Source organism: Mustela erminea, chromosome 4 (genome assembly GCF_009829155.1).
Source record: "Mustela erminea isolate mMusErm1 chromosome 4, mMusErm1.Pri, whole genome shotgun sequence".
Classification (NCBI taxonomy): Eukaryota; Metazoa; Chordata; class Mammalia; order Carnivora; family Mustelidae; genus Mustela; species Mustela erminea.
This window is the reverse complement of record NC_045617.1, coordinates 135,995,580-136,014,307: the sequence shown is the minus strand read 5'-3', so window position 1 is coordinate 136,014,307 and position 18,728 is coordinate 135,995,580. Positions and strand designations below refer to the sequence as shown.

At 37.9% G+C, this 18,728-nt stretch overlaps 1 protein-coding gene across 4 annotated transcripts in view; it reads right to left on the bottom strand.

The window, feature by feature from the left end:
- Positions 1–18,728, bottom strand: part of HIVEP1 (HIVEP zinc finger 1) — a 146,637-nt gene that overhangs the window by 64,023 nt on the left and 63,886 nt on the right. For all 4 annotated transcript variants that reach the window (XM_032341112.1, XM_032341115.1, XM_032341113.1 and 1 more), the window contains exon 3: positions 10,743–10,796. In XM_032341112.1, coding sequence (XP_032197003.1) covers positions 10,743–10,796 — 54 coding nt within the window. The remainder of the gene's footprint in view (positions 1–10,742; positions 10,797–18,728) is intronic.

Below are 18,728 nucleotides of genomic sequence, written 5' to 3'. Positions count from 1 at the left end.
ATAAATAAGTTCTGTATATCACTGCAGAGAGATACAATTAAATTATATAGGTAATCTAATACAATATAATAAAAATTTTACTTCAGAGATGCCAGCTAGGTTATAGCAGGAGAAATAAAAAATATCTATGTAGCCACACTTAAAGAAAGAGAAGAAATTAACGGTACGTGTGATCTGGAAGTCCTGCCTGTAATGTGAAGGAAGCCATTCCTCTCCCTCCCCCACCTACCCACCTGCCCTCATTTATTCAGTGAATTTCTGCCAAATGCCTACTGTATGCACTAGGAACCAAAGCCAAGTATGGGGGGTGGGGGTAGGGTGCTGGTCGGGTGGACAGTAGGCAAAAGTGAACTGGAGGCATCACAGGAGCCCGACTGGTGAGGCGGGGGTGAGCAGCCGGCGGGTGGGACTTAGTGAGATGAGGTCTCTGGGGCGCCATGATTTGGAGCACTGTCTTCATGCCAAGGGCCACAGAGAGCCATGAAGGGGTCTTGTTAGGCAGTTTCTAATAGGCCTGCGGGAATCAGCACAGCCCTAGCAACACCCCCCTTCCCGGCTCCTGTGCAGGGCGCCCGCTGCGCTCCCCATACGACCTGTTCTGTGTCTGCGGCAATCTGCTTCCCCACTTCAGCATCCGCCTCTGTGCAGACGTCTCTACCCGCCTTTGTGCTCATTTCAGCACGCTTTAGCCCTCTTCGTCCCTTCCTGCGTCCGTCCACAGACTCTCATTTGCGGCTTCCAAATCTTTTCCCGAAGGAAAAGAGTTCATTCTTTGCCTGGTGCTCAGGACAAAACTCTAAATTATCCTTCAAAATTTGGAATTTTTCTCAGATGCAGCCCAGCCCAATAAAACACCCTCTGAGTCACGAAACTGACAAAAGAAAATCGCATCTTGCTGAAATGGTACTGTGTGATTTCCAAAGACGTTCGTGTTTTAATTTTTAAATTTAATTTTCCAGAGTTTCTCCCAGTTGTTTAGTCCGTTTTCAATTGATTCTGCCTCCTCTCACTTTTATTTTCTATTCTTCCTTGCTTGGAATTATATGCCTCCCTTTCATGCCACACATCTAGCACCTTCTCTCATCTGTGGAAAGAGAGACGAACACGTCTCTCTGTAGGCCACACATACCTGAGCTTGCTTCCCTTTTGTTCCTTTGGCCCCACACATAGATCACAGCAGCCAAGCCAAGAAATGCCTTAGTAAATCAACAGAAACACACACTACCCTTTTAAGTCACTGGGCAACATTATTTACATAGAAGATACGGAGGCGTATGCCTGATGAGGTCAGTTACCCAAGAGGCAAAGACAGTAAGCTGAGCATAGCCTGCTTTTATTCTTATCATTCTCGATGAATTTCCAAGTGAACCAACAGAAAAAAAAGATCTATTCCTTTGTTTTTCACAGTTCTTAGGGACGCTGTCCTCAAGGCAGCTCAAATCCAGCCTTTACCACCTGAACCACTTCAGCTCTCTCACCACAAAATGAAGCCGTGGACGTGAATACACTTCACAGACTCTCAAACAAACAGGTTTTGGACATTTTAATCTCCCTGAAATGAGGATTCATCTTCTACTCAATTATAAGAGTACTGTGTCATGATTTAATGGGTAGTGACTTTCCCTTTCTAAATGGTGCATGAGATCATCGTGAATCTCACAATTAATAGCATCTTGAAGTCAATGGAATATGCAATAAAAGTACAGAAGAAGGCAAGTCTGTGATAGTCTATGAATCCTATATGAATCCTATAAAACAAAAATCTTGTTAGCTACTTAAGTCTCTGATTTAATGAATGATTCATCAACAGACAGTAATCAGCAACGTTAGTTTCTTTCTAATAGTAAGGTATTAAGGATTTTGCTTCTCATATTTTATGGGAAACAGAGCATTAGTTTCACTCCCTTTAAAAAAAAAAAAAAAGAAGAAGATTTGAGAGAGAGAGAGAGTGAGAGAGAGAGTGTGCACATGCACAGGACAGGCAGAGGGGGACTGGGAGAGAATCCCAAGCAGAATTCCTGCTGGGCACAGAGCCTGACCAGAGGCATGACTTGATGCAGGCTTGACCTCAGGACCCTGAGATCACAACCTGAGCAGAAACCAAGAGTTGGTTCCCTAACCAACTGCGCCCTTAGTTTTTCTTACATTTAAACACCATGAATAAAGAATATTTAAAGACACTTGCTTTACACTAATGAACTAAAAAATGCTTTATGTTATTTATCATTGTGCAAATTATCTTCTATATGGCTGGCACAGTCTATCTGAAAGGCAATCATCTCTTGGGATTTAGTATTTTTAAATCTCAAAATATTAACCAGATTGCCATAGGATTCCTTTAAGTCACACACATTGCACAAATAATTAAAACAATACTAATCTTCTCAGAATTCAAATTAGCATTGTCCATTACACTCAGAGAATACTTCATGAAACCTGAATGTTTAAATCTAAAATTCCAAGTAATAAAATATAAAAGATGACTTTTTTTCCCTGAGAAAACAGAAAATCTGTTGCTGTTTTCCCAAGGGAAATTTGTTAGGCGCTGCTGCCAGTCTACATAAAACCTCATGAATTTTGATTCTAACAATTCGGATTTCAGGACAATTTGGGCAAGAGCAGTAAAGTTAAAAGTTATCCTTTTAGGGTAAGTTAGACATGTTCTTTCCTATCTACTTCCCAGGGTTACAAAGAATGGCCGATGCAGAATATAAATTTATTGAATAAAAGAATGAGCTAACAGCTTATGAGAAGAACATAATGAGCTTTTTAGGGCATTCATTAAGAAAAAAAGCAGAATTTATAAATGTTTTTATTTAAAATAAACATCCATTAACATGTGCATTTAAATACACTATTTCCCAGCAATTAATTTATAAAACCCAGGGACCACAACTTGCCAAGAGGGTATACTTAACTAGCTAGTATTACCGTACACTAAAGTAATAAAACTGTGTTCTCCTTTAAAACACTCTCGAGTTCAGACACCTCAATGAAATAGTACACTAGCCTTTCCTCTGCCAAGGTACTTTAATTTTTTATATTGTTAACGCCCTTCTAGGTTTATTACATTTTGATGATGATAATCAAGTTTTGTTCTAGTGCACAAACTTGCTCCCAGACTATTTCTAAGACATTTTTATCTTCCCTTAGATTGCATTCATATTATTGATTTTAATTTACTAAAATTAGCCCAAATTTTCCATAATGCCACTTCAATTTTAGTCTTTCTTTGAAACCACTTCATCGTCCCAAATCTAAGAAGAAACCCTTACATTTTCCTAAGTGTACTTAGCAGAATTCTTAAGGAAGGGAATGTCATTAGCATTCAAGCATAACCTTATTAACATAAAATATGATCACAAATCAGCCTTCATTTTTTTAAAAATAGCATGTGTGGTATTTAAAACAGAAAAAACATGGGAGAGTTTTTTGTACTGCTGGTGAACTTACTCCTATGATAAGAAGCTTAAAAAAAAAAAGACATTTAGGAAAGTAGGTGAGCAAACTCTAGGTTTCTTATTTACACACTAATTAGAGTTCCACAGTCTAGTTTTCTGCTCATTAGTCTGTCACTCTCACTTCAGAATTACGCAGCCTAGTTTTACACAGATACCTAACTTCCCTCCAGCTTCCCGGGATAACAGGAGAGTAATTCCTGGGCATAAATTATGCCTATGTTAACAGAAATCCTACTTGTCAAGAGCCTCCTTGGAGCAAGTCTAAACCTGCTAGTTACTGCAGCAGTGTAGACCCCTTACTGTGTTTCTTAAGCCACACAAACCACACAGACATGCTTATGGCCTCATTACCCTCGTATCCACAGTAAAACAGATGATTAACAGAAATTATTGTTGTTGTTGTTTTTTAATAAACTTTCTGGTGGTTGGAGTTTAAAAAGTCAGAGTGATACTACTGCTGCTTAAGGAAATTACTGTCATTATGGGGGCAACTTCAGGATTTTGCTGTGAATTAGTGTGAAAAAATCCCACGCAAGCTGACCTACAATCTCCACCTTTTTCTAGCCTCAACTGTCTGAGTCCTATTTTTCCTGAATTATTTTTTTAAAGGAGGTGACTGCTAACATAATCTCATCACCCAAAGGGTAATTTAGAACAGGACTATCACAGATTCAACCACCACTGGACCACAGCTCGCATCCAGTTATGACGCAGGATAATGTTAGAACAGCACAGTCCAAGACAAGGACTTGAACTCTCCTCATGCTACTTGCTGCTTCCACTCTCTGGGGGGTAATGTTCTTTGACATCTTTCAACTTCAGCTATTTAGTCTTTGTAACAAGGTAAATTTAGAAAGTGCTGAATTTTGAATTTCTAGCATAAAAGCTAGGAGCATTTTTGTAGGGTACTCCCTGAGAATTTTGATTACATAGTGTTCAGAAACAGAGAGCAAGTTGTTTTAGAAATACAAACCGGTTTTAAAAAACAGTTAATGTCACAATATAATTAAGTGAGAAATCACTAACAAAAACATAAATAAAATCCCCAACAGTGTAGGGGGAAAAATTCTATCAAAAGAATCAAAGAAGAAACCGGCATAGAAATTAATGAAAGCAACAAATATGACATTGTGTAGAATGTAATAAAGAAATACGCAGAAAGTAATTAATAGTTTTCAGTGATTCAAACAGGAAAGAACAAAGGCTTAAAATAAATTAGCCCAAATTCCAACTTTAAGAAACTTGATAACAGAATAAACCCAAAGAAAAAGAGGAAAAAAATAATAAAAAGCAAAACTTAATGAAATTAAAAGGACAATACAATATGCAGAAAATCAGAAGTTGGTGTAAAATAAGGAAGTGAAACAGATAAGCCTCTGGTGAGACTAATCAAGAGAGAAAAAGCACAAATGAGCAAAATTAACAATGAAAAAATCCAGTAGCAATGAAAGAGAGTTAAAAGAATACCACCAATGACTTTTTGCCAAACTTGAAGACTTGATAGAATGTATACACTGTAACAAATATGTAACTTACTGCCTGACTGAAAAGAAAAAAGAAAGTATGAGCAGAACCTAAATATACTGATTTGATACTTAAAATATCTACCTTCAATCCCTCCTGAAAGTCAAAGTATATTCCAAGACCTTCCTGTAAAGCTATCGTTCTAATATTAAACAAACACATCCATGGGAAGCAGGACAGTTCTCAGATCTCCTCTGTTAAGCTAATATAATTTTGAGACAAATCAGAAAAGGAAAATGATAAGAAAATAAAACCATTATTTCTTGAACATGGATACAGAGTTCAGCAAATATTAAAAGATCAATCTAGCAGTGTGTTTAAAAAGACAAACATCAAGACTAAATTGGTTTTATTAAGAGAACGTAAGTCAAGTTTAAACACTAGAATGAGAGAAGACCAGAAGATCGGCTCCATATATGAAGAAAAAGTTATTTGATTAAAAAAGCAGCCACTTGGGGCGCCTGGGTGGCTCAGTGGGTTAAAGCCTCTGCCTTCGGCTCTGGTCATGGTCCCAGGGTCCTGGGATCGAGCCCCACGTAGGGCTCTCTGCTCGGCGGGGAGCCTGCTTCCCCTCTCTCTCTCTGCCTGCTTCTCTGCCTACTTGTGATCTCTGTCTGTCAAATAAATAAATAAAATCTTAAGGAAAAAAAAAAAAGCAGCCACTTATGATTCTTTTTAAAAATTTCAATAAATTAAAGGGACGCCTGGGTGGCTCAGTTGGTTGGACGACTGCCTTCGGCTCAGGTCATGATCCCGGAGTCCCGGGATCGAGTCCCGCATCAGGCTCCCAGCTCTATGGGGAGTCTGCTTCGCTCTCTGACCTTCTCCTCGCTCATGCTCTCTCTCACTGTTTCTCTCTCAAATAAATAAATAAAATCTTTAAAAAAAAAAAAAAAATTTCAATAAATTAAAAAAATAACCTCCTTAAGCTATAAAAACAAAGCAAAACTAAAAAACCTGACCACAGCCTCCCATAAAAAGACTTCGAACATTTGAATGGAGAAATATTCGAAGCATTCCCTTTAAAATCAAGAAAAAGTCAAAGATGCCAACACTACCATTCTTCTGATATTTTACTGGAGCCAACTGGGTAAAACAAGAAAAATAAATAAAGGAACAATGATTTAAAAAGGAAGAAACAAAACTTTGATTGCTTCTAGCTGTTTATAAGAAAATCTAAAGCATTTGCAGATAAATTTTCAGAATGAATGATTCAGGCAAGTGGCTGGATACAAGACGAATATACAAAAAAATCATTGCATTTCTCTTTGTCAACAAGAACTAGAAAACAATTTCACATATACAATCAATGAAATCAGCAAAAAAATAAAGTACCAACAAATAAATTCAATAAAATAAATATAAGAGCCATATGGGGAAAAAATTACAAGATATAAAGAAAATACATGTATCAAAAATATGCTATTTTATAGCTAGAAAGCCTGGAAATTGTGAAAACAGTCACTGTGCCCCAAAGTCAATGTAATCCCAAACAAGGTCCTAAAGGTTCTTTTAGAAGCTGATTCTAAAATGTAAATGGATGAGCAAAAAACCAGAAATAGTCAAAACACTTCAGGAATTTACCCCCCTGTTATACTGTATGTTAAAACATAAAGTGAATTAATACACTGTAATATTAACCTATGGATGCATAAACAGAACAGAACAGAAAACCAAGAAACAAACCCATACATATAAGGAAAATTAGTATGAAACACAGAGTAAAGGAAAAATCCACTCCATACACATTCAGGGACAAGAAACAAACAAACAACCCCCCCCCCCCCACAAAAAACAAAGCCCCCACGAAACTGGAACCCTGATACTATATTTTTTTAAAGAACCAACTCCAGACAGATTTTTTTTATCTGAATGTGAAAGTTTTTTTTAAGAAGAAAATAGAGAAAAAAGTATGTATGACCTTGTGGTAGGGAAGAATATAAGACAAGCAAAGTAAGTTTAAAAATCCCCAAAATAAAAAAATACTAATCATAAAAGAAAAAGCCTAATAGTTTGATAATATTAAAATCAAGAGCTTCTGTTTATTGGAAGGCAATTTAAAGAAAGTAAAAAATTAAGCTCAAAACTAAACCTCAAAACATGAATAAAGGACCGTTACCCAAGATATATTAAGAAAAAAACCAGAGTTTTAAAATGCATGAGATACTCCTAAGCATTTCAAGAAGGTAGAATACAAATGAAGGCATGTTTAATATTATGATTAAAATAAATAAATTGAGAGCAGGACAAAATACTATTTTTTATCCATCCAACTAGAAAAAAATAAAAGGGTTGACAATTCCAAGCATAAAATGAATTCTTAGACACCATTATACTCCCCATTGTATGCCCCGGAAAACTCACAGATGTGCACTAGGATGTGAGAATCTTCATAGCCGCGAGGAGGTAGAAATAACTCAAATCCATCAACAGGAGAATGGAAGTACACATTGTCTCACACAATAAAGTATTATTACAGCGAGGAAAAGAAAGAGCTACATTCAACAACATATATACATTTTAGAAACAATGCCGAGTGAACAAGCTGTTAAAATTATACAAGATTATTTTTAATGCCCAAACTCAGGCAAAACTAAAAAGTATAATTATTTTCACCAAGCGTTAACACTATGAACACAACGTTGAGGACAGTGAACACCTCAACAGAGAGACGGTGGGATGAAACAGCCCAGTGCTCAGGCCGATGCGACAGCCTTGACAACACGCCGGCTCTTACTTCCATGGGTAGCGGGATTAAAGACACCGGGTTACTCTTATGCTATATAATATGTTACATGCACTAGCTTGCAGGTATCAAATATTATATGATAAAAATTTTAAACTATTAAAACTAAAACTTACAAAGAAAGCACATGAAATCTCTCCTGAGAAACTGATTCATTTCTCCCCAGTTTATTTTATAACATACCCCATTCCCACACTGTGACATTCACTATTTATTTTTCATTTAAATCCTGTGCAATAATGTGGGGAATAGTGTCCAACACAACAGATGCTAGGAACAAGGAAAGAGCACTGTAAGGAAGAGTTTGATGATATTATGGAGAATTATATGAAGGCTACATGTTCTCTTTATCCCCAAACCCATTAAAATCAAAATAAATCAAAGCCATTCATAAGCAGAAAGAATAAAAGAAATACATTAACATAATTTCACGTCCTTCTTTATTTTATTCACGTGTAATGAACCAAATCACTTTCTCTGCCACCATATGAAACAGATTAATCCTTTCTTAAAATGTTAGAAAACAATAAAGATCTATCAAAGATCAAGGTTTACTTTTTTTAAAATGTTTTTTTGTGAGGGCTTGTCATTAATGAAGATGCTTTTGAAGATAAATTAGTTACCTGTCCTAATGGTTAAAAATAAAGGAAAGGGGAGAAAGATCCACAGATAAGTTAAGGACTACACTGTCCTCTATGGAAGCAAAGCCTTAGAACCATGAGCATTGTAGAAAAATAACCAGATGCAGAAGAAAAAGTCAGACTTGCAGGGAGAAAAAAAACAAAAGCACCTTGCAAAAACAGTGAAAAAGTGACCTGTCCTAGATGACTCGTCTTAATAAAAATAAGAAACAACAAATTTTTAAAGAACATTATTTGAAGGAAGAAATGAATTTTTAAAAAAAATAAATATATATTTTTGAAGATTTTATTTATTTATTTGACACAGAGAGAGATCACAAGTAGGCAGAGAGGCAGGCAGAGAGAGGGGGAAGCAGGCTCCCCGCTGAGCAGAGAGCCCAAAGTGGGGCTCGATCTCAGAACCTTGAGATCATGACCTGAGCCAAAGGCAGAGGCTTAACCCACTGAACCACCCAGGTGCCCCAGAAATGAATTTCCTTGAATAAAACAGGCAGCCCAGCAAGCAAAGACTTGAGAAATCTCACAACTTTTTATTACTCAAAGATTTTATCTCATATTGCTAAAGACAAACTGATATTATTCCTTAATTATATTTGAGGAAAAAGCTATTTTATTTTTAATTTGCCTAGAATGTGTACGTAAAAATGGAAGTCAAGTAGTAATTCTAGGCAGTGAATTGCACAAAACTATGCTCACTTGGTATTCATGCTAGGTCTTAAATAAATGTAGTCACTAGATTATTCTGAACCTCATTATTCAACTTCTTTTTCTAGAACCTTTGTTCCATTTCTTCCTTCCTATCAGGCATTTAGTTCACTCTTCTGAAAACTCTGCCACTGGAGTAAGAAAGAAGGAAAAGGAAAACAGGCACACATTTATTTTTCTACTTGAAGCAGCTCTAACCCATTACGAGACGTAAAAGATCTCTTACAGCGTAGCCTGCACGTCTAAATGGTCTACAGCGATGGGGAAAGGGATCTTCAGTCAACCACTGAAAGGGACAGCATGGCTACAGTGACTTGTCTGTTCTTTCTAGACTTTTCTACAAGAATGTCATTAAAGGTGCCTATTTGTTAAGGACCTCCCAGGTTGCATGGAAGAAGGGGGTGGGGAAAAGGAAAACAGGGAAGAGAGACAGTTCAGTGCCATTGCACAACACAATCTAACTATTCAGACCAACCCCAAACCATCCTGATGGTTCACAGGTTGGTTCAAGGGATGGAGAATGTGGATGGCCAGAAATATTTCTACTAAAGACACCTAGCTACAAACCTAAATAGATTTAAAAAAAAAAAGAAAAAAAAAAGACATTCAGTTGGAATCCTACATGGCTAAATTACTCTGTCAAAATAGTCCACTTTCATTAGAAGATAGAAGGACAAGGAAATAATAAATCATGAAATATAAACGCTCGAAAGGGAGCTTTAATTATGCCCTTTTAATCAATTTTTCTCATTAACATATAGGGTTGGAACACTATCCAATTCACACTGTCTTCCCTCTGCACTGGCTGTTTTATACTGAATGTACTTTTTCCTGCTACCTGGAAAAGTAACCAGTGTGCTTTCTATGATGACAATCAATATTTGCACTTAAACTTTTTTATTTTTTATATAAAATAAACGTTATAATAAAAAAACAGAAAGCCATATAAATAAAAGTTAATCTTCCTCAGCCCCTTCTTCCACCATTACAAATATATTTGTGCATAGTCCTTGCAAACTTTGTCCAAACCTGTACAATCATATGTATAAGTAGGTGTGTAAATATATTTGTGTTCACATGTATGCCTTCATCATTTGACTGAACAAAAAAATTGAGATTTTTACAAGCTACAGTGCAGTTTCACTTTCCTCATTCAGCAATAAATCATCACCATCAATTGAAATAATTAACATTTCTTTAAAAAGTATATAATATATCCCCAAATATGAATGTATTATAATTTATTCAACTATTTTCTCACTGACTAGCATTCATATTATTTTGTCTCGGGCTTTTGTCCTTATGAAAAAATACTGCATCACAAGAACACACATAGGCACAAATATATATGTAAACAGCCATCATTAGACAGTGTATTTGTACTTTTATTGCCATGGGATGGTCTCATAAACAGGACTTTTGAAAGACCTGCAACAATCTTCCACAATCCCACCAGCAATGTATAAATACCTGGGAAACAGTTACAGAATATGATACGTAGCTAAAGCATTTCATAAAGCAGAGTCCCTATACTTCTAGACATCAATTAGTCTAAGGTGATTTTTAATTTTGTGATATGTTTACATTTAGTAAGGCTGCGATTATAAGGTAGCTATATAGGAATCACTTAAGAATACAGTCTATATGCGGTTGAGTTCAATTTACCTTTTTTTGACACTTCTGCCCCATTAAGTTCTTTTTGTGCTTCTTCAATTTTGTCTAAGAAAAAGAAAGAAATTTTACAAATCAATTCATCATATACAAATAAAAATACAGAAAAACAAACATACTACTTATACATGGTATCTGATACATAGTAATAAATACTTATTGAATGAATTATTTGTGAAATAAATGCACTTAAACTGTCAAAATAATGATATATTCCCTTATTTTAAAATTGAATTTCTCCCTTCAATCATATCTTGGTCACAAGGACCACTTCCAATTAATTAATGTTTCCATAATGCAAATAATGAGTACATTTCAAATACTGAACTTAGTTTAAAAAAATGTCTAGGTCCCTAAGAAAAGCACCTAAAAATAAAACTTTCCTTATTGAAGATACACAATTGCCCAAGAAGGATTTTATTAGAGAGATATAACAAACGCCCCCAGCTTAGAAACAAGTCTAATCCAAGTTCGTAGATGGCCTGAGACCTATGCCAAACATGGAAGAACCAGGAAATACATGAAATGAGGAGTTTTAATTAATAGCCACCTGTCCTGCCAAGCCTTGGTAACAGGAGAGTCATTTATGAAGGGGGAGGGTAGCATACTGCATTGAAGATATCCTGTATCAAAGTAATGACCACAGAACTGTTTGTTTTGAAGGAGCAGGTATGACCCAGAAGTAACGCCTAACAAGGCCCTGGGAGGCTGCCCCAGGAGCCGACAGGAGAGGGAGGCACGTGCGGCCCTGAGCCGACAGGTCTTGGATCTGAGGATCGGAGCACCACTGGCTTTTGCAAAAAAAGCATGTGTTCTACCTTGGTTAACAATTAATTTACAGTTTATAAGGATGCACTTATTTGATGATTATGACAATAACCAGTTTCAAGCTTAACACAGGGTAGTCGAAGGGCTTGTGATCATGGGAGAAGCTACAAAATTCCCGGGGAACTATTTTGCACTGAAATGAATACACAAACAATCATTATATATTATTATAGTTAGTTCATAGAAGTATCACTTAAAAGCTTTCAAAATATTGGTACTTCCATCACTTATGCCTTTGGGCATTCACCATTGCCCCCAGAATGGTCTCCAATGCTGCCACCACTGGCCACAGATGAGCCTCCGAAATGCATCTTTTCCAAACAATAAAAGACGCAGATCCCACCACAGGTCCCCTGAACTCCAGTCCATCTGCTGCTTCTCCCGTCCAGCTTGTGGGGAAAGCCAGAAACTCAGAGAACCTCCAATTTACTGACCAAACTTCTTTTAATTGCTTATTGATCCACCCAGCCTACAAAATAAAGGCAGAGTGGGAGCAGCAGAATAAAGGAGACAAGCTCGTTTGAAATATTAGACACTGACTATCAGCATTGATCAAAACTAACTAAACTTTTATCCTGACAAAGGTATCCCCACAGCAATGTCCTATTTCTTTGCTGCCAATTATCGGATCCAGAATGAGACATATGAGGAGTAGAGGTGACCCGTAGAAAAAATAAAATTTTTCTTATGTATAAATTCTAATTATTTCTCATGAAATGACAGGTGAATTTGGAAACCGCCCTTAAACGTCCCCCCTACCCGCAAAAAAAAAAAAAAAAACAACCAAACAGAAACCTCTTATTAAATGTAGGAAGTGGATCATGCTTCCACAGTAATTTTACTTCAAAGAGAAAAATACCAAATGCAAGGATGAAATCTATGTTCATATAATAACAAAAGGGCAAGGGCCACTTAAATAAAATACACTAAAGTACACTGTAGACCTTCAAAAAAATAAAGACACAAATCATATAATTTAAATATACAGTCCTTGAGAAACATTAAAAGGAAAAAACACTGTTAGTTCTGTGCCAGCAGTACATCCAAACTCAAGAACCGTAAATAATATATACATATATAGTCTTTATGTTCACAGTAGTAATGACTGTGTTTAAGAGTTTATGCACACATAATTTGGCATTTTACAATAAAACAACTGTTTATTAATAGAATTGACTGTGGCTCAAAGCAACAAAAACTCATGATCTAACACATATTTAAAGAACAGCTGCTATTCAGTATAGGGAGGTTTGGTCACCTGCTGTTCATACGGTAACCTAACAAATTCTTACAGAAATGACCTCAATTTACATGTGATCACAAAACACTGCTCTTTGTTGTTAAATTTTCAATCGAGTTGCCTTTTTCTCTTCACAATAATAGTGCCTAAATCAGCAGATGTAGGACATCTACTATGTTAGGGATAAGCACCTACTTACATGCTTTTACCTAAGGCTCCAGTTCAATAGGTAAATACAATTTTCATGTAGAGGGCTTCTAACGGCCAATTTTCAAAGCGTTTGCTTCGATTTTTAGAAAGAAATCCTGTTTATATTTAACCTATGCTTTATGATTCTCCTGGTAAAACAGGATGCTTCAGAGACATTTCAAAATCACAGAGAAAGTGGTCATACATTGTACATACTTAATTGGTTCAGACAAGGTAATTTACTGATACTTAAAGCAACATTTATCATTTTTTTGCACTATGACTCGAGCAATAAATATATTTTTACATCCCCACCAACTGTACATGCACACTATTATGTGTATACATAATTCAGAAACAAACTTACCCACACTCCATCCTCTATCTTTTCCTATTAAAAATGAAAAATGCTGCCTTGCCCAGCCAGCTACATTGATTTCACAACCCACTCTAAGATTCTGAACCAGATATAAGCAGCAGTTCCCTACACATCTTTTTTACCTTTTATTTTTTTACCCTTTTCCTTTTACTAAAACTAACACTTCCCGGCAATAATATATGGTCTCCTTATTGTAAGCCTTGACTTGGGGGGCTGGGGGTGTTGTTTAGAATGGGATCTCCGATTCGGAGCCATCTCTGTCACCCCCCTCCCCAGTGTCACTATTATCTGAGCTAACAATATCACAGAAAACTACACATTCAGAAATAAATTGTAGTTTCTCTGTCGCTATTGTTTAAGGATAAAAACAGACCCACACCATGTTGGTAAATGCAAAGTGAGGAGCGCGTTCTTATGTAATGAGTTCTTACTGAATTTAAGATGCAATTCTAATTAATTCAACTTTTACTAAATGTACTTTGAGGAGCTGTCACCTGGAAAAGGCAACACGAATAGATCCATAATTTTTCCTAAGTTCCAGAGAGGCCTGTGGCTGAAAGAGTAACAGGCCAGGAGAGGGGCGGGGGTACCAATCGTGTAAGTCATTCTGCAACTATTAAAAATTCACAACTTTTTATGGATTTTCTTCTCCAATAAAGCACAGAAACTGTTTGTTAATGGCAAAGGCTACAAACGAGCTTGTATAAGAGCTTACGTATTTTTAAACTTTTGTTTGTAAAAAATAAATAAATATTTTTGGTTGTACAAGAAAATGATACAAAAATATTGTTTCTGTCATCCTCATAAATAGTTAAAGAAAAAAAATCTCTTTATGAAATGTAACCTGAAAACACTGAGCAAAAACAGAAAAGAAAAAAGAAAAAAGAAAAAAACCCAAGTTCTAGAGCCTTAGAAACAAACTTTCTTTTAGGGCTCTGGGAAGAAGACTGAATGATAAAAACAAATCATTTATAACCATAAAGCACTCTTCAAAGACAGGTTCATGGTTGAGTTCCTGCCGTCTGGCCATGTCTATCCTATGGTGAAGTGCGGGGGCCTCCCTCCACACCACTAAGGAGCCTCAGGATGCCTGTAAGACAGCACAGCTCTGGGGACCAACCCACGGAGTCCTTAGGATTTGATTCAACCAAAGCTGTGTTTTTACCGTGCTGAATGTCTACCCTGTGTCAGGTACAACAGGAGGAACTAGAGACAGGAAAGCAAAACAAACAAAACAGAATGGCTTTCCTACAGGGGCTCACAGGTTCCTCTATCCTTTCAGTGATCATTTGAATGTCAATTTCAAGGTAAACAGAAGTCTGAATTCCACTGTGTGGCTAAAGAGGTCCCCCTCTGCCTTCCTCCCACTCCCACTCCAGCTTTCTTTCCTGCTTCAGCGGCACCTACTGCAGGTTCCATCAGATCCCTTCTCCTGTCCCTTCTCCTGGTGGCGTCCTTTCAAGATTCACCTCTTCCAGGAAACCTTCTTTAAACACCCTCATTCACAAGCCTGTTGCTCCCTCTCTGTGCCACCATGAAACCTTGCATGTGGAACTGTGGGTCTCTGTAGCGACACAGCTCATGGTCACTGGTTACTAATGACAGCATGACTTACTGACTGGATCAATGCTAACAATACCGCGCTGAGACACAGAAGCAACGGTGCACTCTGAAAGGGAGGAGAAGGCATACCTGTACACAGATTTAAAACTGGCATTGGGTGGTTCCACTTAAGAACCCAGCATTTTATCCTCTTTAACGTTACAAATTATTTCAACATGTGTGAAGCCATATGGGTACCCTGAAAACACTTGAATCAACTATTTATTACTCCATTTGGTCAATGACAAGTGATTTCTACCTTAATTTTACTAGCTCGTCCTGCTTTTCGGATCGGCACCTGTCACCCCTGCTCTAACACCATACTCTCCCTCTTCACTGGGCCCTAACAGCATAAAGCCAAAAGGCTAATAGTAAAATTGTATGAAATAGATCCTAATGAACTGTAAAAGGCATCTCTATTTACTGAAAGAGATACCATCTGATTGAAAAAGGATCACCATATGTGACTGTACTATTTTTACTACTAAATAAGCATAACTCCTACGTCCCCTCATTACCCATCAGTACAAGCTCCTTACTCTTACTGTTTGCTGCTAGAGCTATTTCGGTAAGACTAAATATATGACAATGACGTAATGTTAAAAAACACACCCGATAACCATAACCATTTATACGTGCTCTCCTAAATGAAAATTATCCCAGTGTTCACTACCAACTCAGCTAAGTAAGCCTATGTTTATGTGCCATACGTCTTTGTACCTCTGGACCTCTGTCTTCCAGGCAGATGGCACTGTATAATAATGCTGAAAATGAAAATCCAGACTAGTAATATTTCAAAATTGGAAAATACTGCCTGAAGTAAATAGGGAAAAAAAAAAAAACCTGTGCTAATGAATTTGAAAATTCTGATTAACTAGTAAAAAGTTCCAGAAAGCAAAATTACTCAACTTGATCCAGGAAGAAGAAAATGCCACTGGAGTAACAACCATGGATGAAATTAAGACAGTTATCAGAGAATAACATAGAATTTCCTTATTTTATATATGTATGTAGGTATGTATGTATTTAGAGAGAGAGGAATCGGGGGAAGGAGGGGGAATCCCAACCAGGTTCCACACTCAGCACAGAGCCCAATGTAGGGCTCAACCTCACAATCTTGAGATCGTGACCTGAGCCGAAGGCAGACACTTAACCAACTGAGCCACCCAGGCGCCCCTAAATCACATCTACTATTAGTGTAGTAAGAACAAAACAAAACAAAAAAACCCCTCAACAATAAATAGAAATAGGATAGACTTCCCCATATTAACCAAGCATTATTCTAACAAACACCCCAGAACAAAGAAATTGGCCACTAATAATATTATCACTTTCTTGAGAAAGCCTTCCCGGACCCGGTCCCCCACCTCTGATCTGCACCCTAGCACGGTGCTCTCACCCCCAGAGCAGCATTCATTACCGCGAGGTTTTCTGGGATCATTTCTAAAACATTAATGCACAGGGTTCATTCAGTTGGGAATATATGCATTAGCTCCCATGTTTGAGTGTGAGGATACACAAAGATGAGCGATCCCATGTGCAGGAACCTTCAGGGGTAAACCAGCAGTTCTTGCACGTGCTGTGCTGTGATGGTGTGACTACAGCTATGAGGGCCTGGAGAACACAGAATGGGGAAGCGTGGCTGTTCCGGCAACAGAAGGTTCCTGAAACACGTCCATGGAAGAGATACACAAGCTGAACACAAACAGAAGATGAGCGATCCCACCACAGAGAAAAGAGGAGGACACAGGTTGGAGAGCAGGAGGAGGTTGGAAAGGCAAAGAAGAAAACCAGACAATGTGTCAGGAGCTCAGAGTAGTTTGGGAGCAAACCTGGAGAGCACAGGTCTAGGGAAACAGGGATTGCAAACTACCTTCCTACATACCTAGCAGTTAAAAGCATACCATGGAGTTGGCGGAAGCAAAAACGTAACTAGTCGATGAAGTGTCTGGGCTACAGGTAGTAGGATCTTTGGAGACCAGCTCATCCTTAATACAGTGATTAAAATACTATAAATTTAGACTAAGACCATAGAAGGAGTGGGGCAAAGGCCATTCATCACAGTGCTTTTCATATTATTTATAGGATCTGGCAAAAGTAGGTGTTCAATAAGTATCTGCTGGGTGAATTCTTGAGAAATAAGTAAATTATGGTACCTCCGTATAACAGAATATTATAAAACCATTGTATTTTAGGTTTCTGGAAGGAGGGCCTACTGAACCAGGAACTACAGAAATGGTGGCCCCAGATTATATAGATATTAAGAGCTTTGACAAGGGGTTTTAATGAGCCGCGTTCCTTCCAGTTAAGAACCAGTGGTGGGATGAGGCAGCCCCAACAGTTAAGGAGGAGGTAAAGGAAACCCAAGAAAGAGGCAAAGGGGGAAAAAAAGGAATGGCTGAAAAAATGAGGAGACCTAGAAATAACTTTGGTCCCAGAGGTCACCAGAACAGTGTTTTACTATCATATCTGTAGATGATGCACTCCGTAAAGACTGAAAAAGCTTCCAATGGATTGAGCCATTAGGAGGTCCTAGTGATGCTTCGCAAAGCACGCAGTGGGAGGGGGAAGCCGGAGGGCAGGGGCTGAGACAGCGATGGGACGGAAGGTAAAGGAGAGAACAGAGCAGAAGTGTCTTTCCAAAGATTCAGTGGAGAAGAGGAGAGGGAACTGGGGAGCCACTGAGAAACACAGGGTCAAGGGAAGGTTGTTCATTGGGCTTTTCAGAGAGGCTAAATCAGGTGAAAAGTCTACTGATGGGAAGGATGAGTTTGAGGGAATACATATCCAACTGCCTCGGTTTTATTGAGAAAAGAGGCATGATTGTCTACAAAGGAAAAGAAGCACAGTGTTGCTATAAGGGAGACGTCTTCAAGACTGGCTAAGGTGAGACAAATTACTGATGAGAACGGAAGAGCTGACCAATTTTAAGGACAAGTGAAAGCACTGCTGAACAGCGACTAGGTATCTGTGAGGTGGAAACCCTTGGGTATTGCATGGCTCCCATGTGCTGTTTATCCTAACAAAGTCTGGCAACCTGGATGAAGAAACGGAGAACGAATGCCAAATTTGGACTTTTCCAGGGGGGAAGGACAAAGAGTTCAGTGAGATGAAGATACTAGAGGATGGGTCATCTGATCAGCCAAATACACAAGATGGGTCGTGGTTTGGTAGGCAGTGGCAAGGAAGGAACCGATCAAGGAGAAGTCAGAACAGAAGGCCAGAGAACAGAAGCTGAGAGTCTGAGACCAGCAAATCTGGCTGGTTGTGATCGATTTCTGAAATGAGGTTCACGGGTTTGAAAAAAGATCCAGAGTTTGGCCGCACGTAAAGTAGGGCAGAGAGAAAGGCTAGCTGGACACGAACAATCTGTTCATCTAGTACGGTAATGAGTCATGGAACAGCAAAGATTAGGAACAAAATCTACCATAAGAAAACTCCAACTGTGAAATGCCTAGCCCTGTTATACTTTTACGTATACATAAATGTATACCTTTATAGACTTTGCAAAATTGTTCCTTTACCCTTCTCAGAAAGCATGTTTCCATTGTGACACTGAGGAAAAGAAAGAGTTCAGAGAGAAAAGTAAAAGCTCCATTAAAAAGATATGGATCAACTAAATGCAATGTTTCTTCTATAAGAGGATCGTCTGGATATCAAAACTGACCATGGAAATAACAAAATTTATACAAAAAGTGAATATGTTCCCACTGAACCAGGTAAGGCTTTTAAATTACTTTTT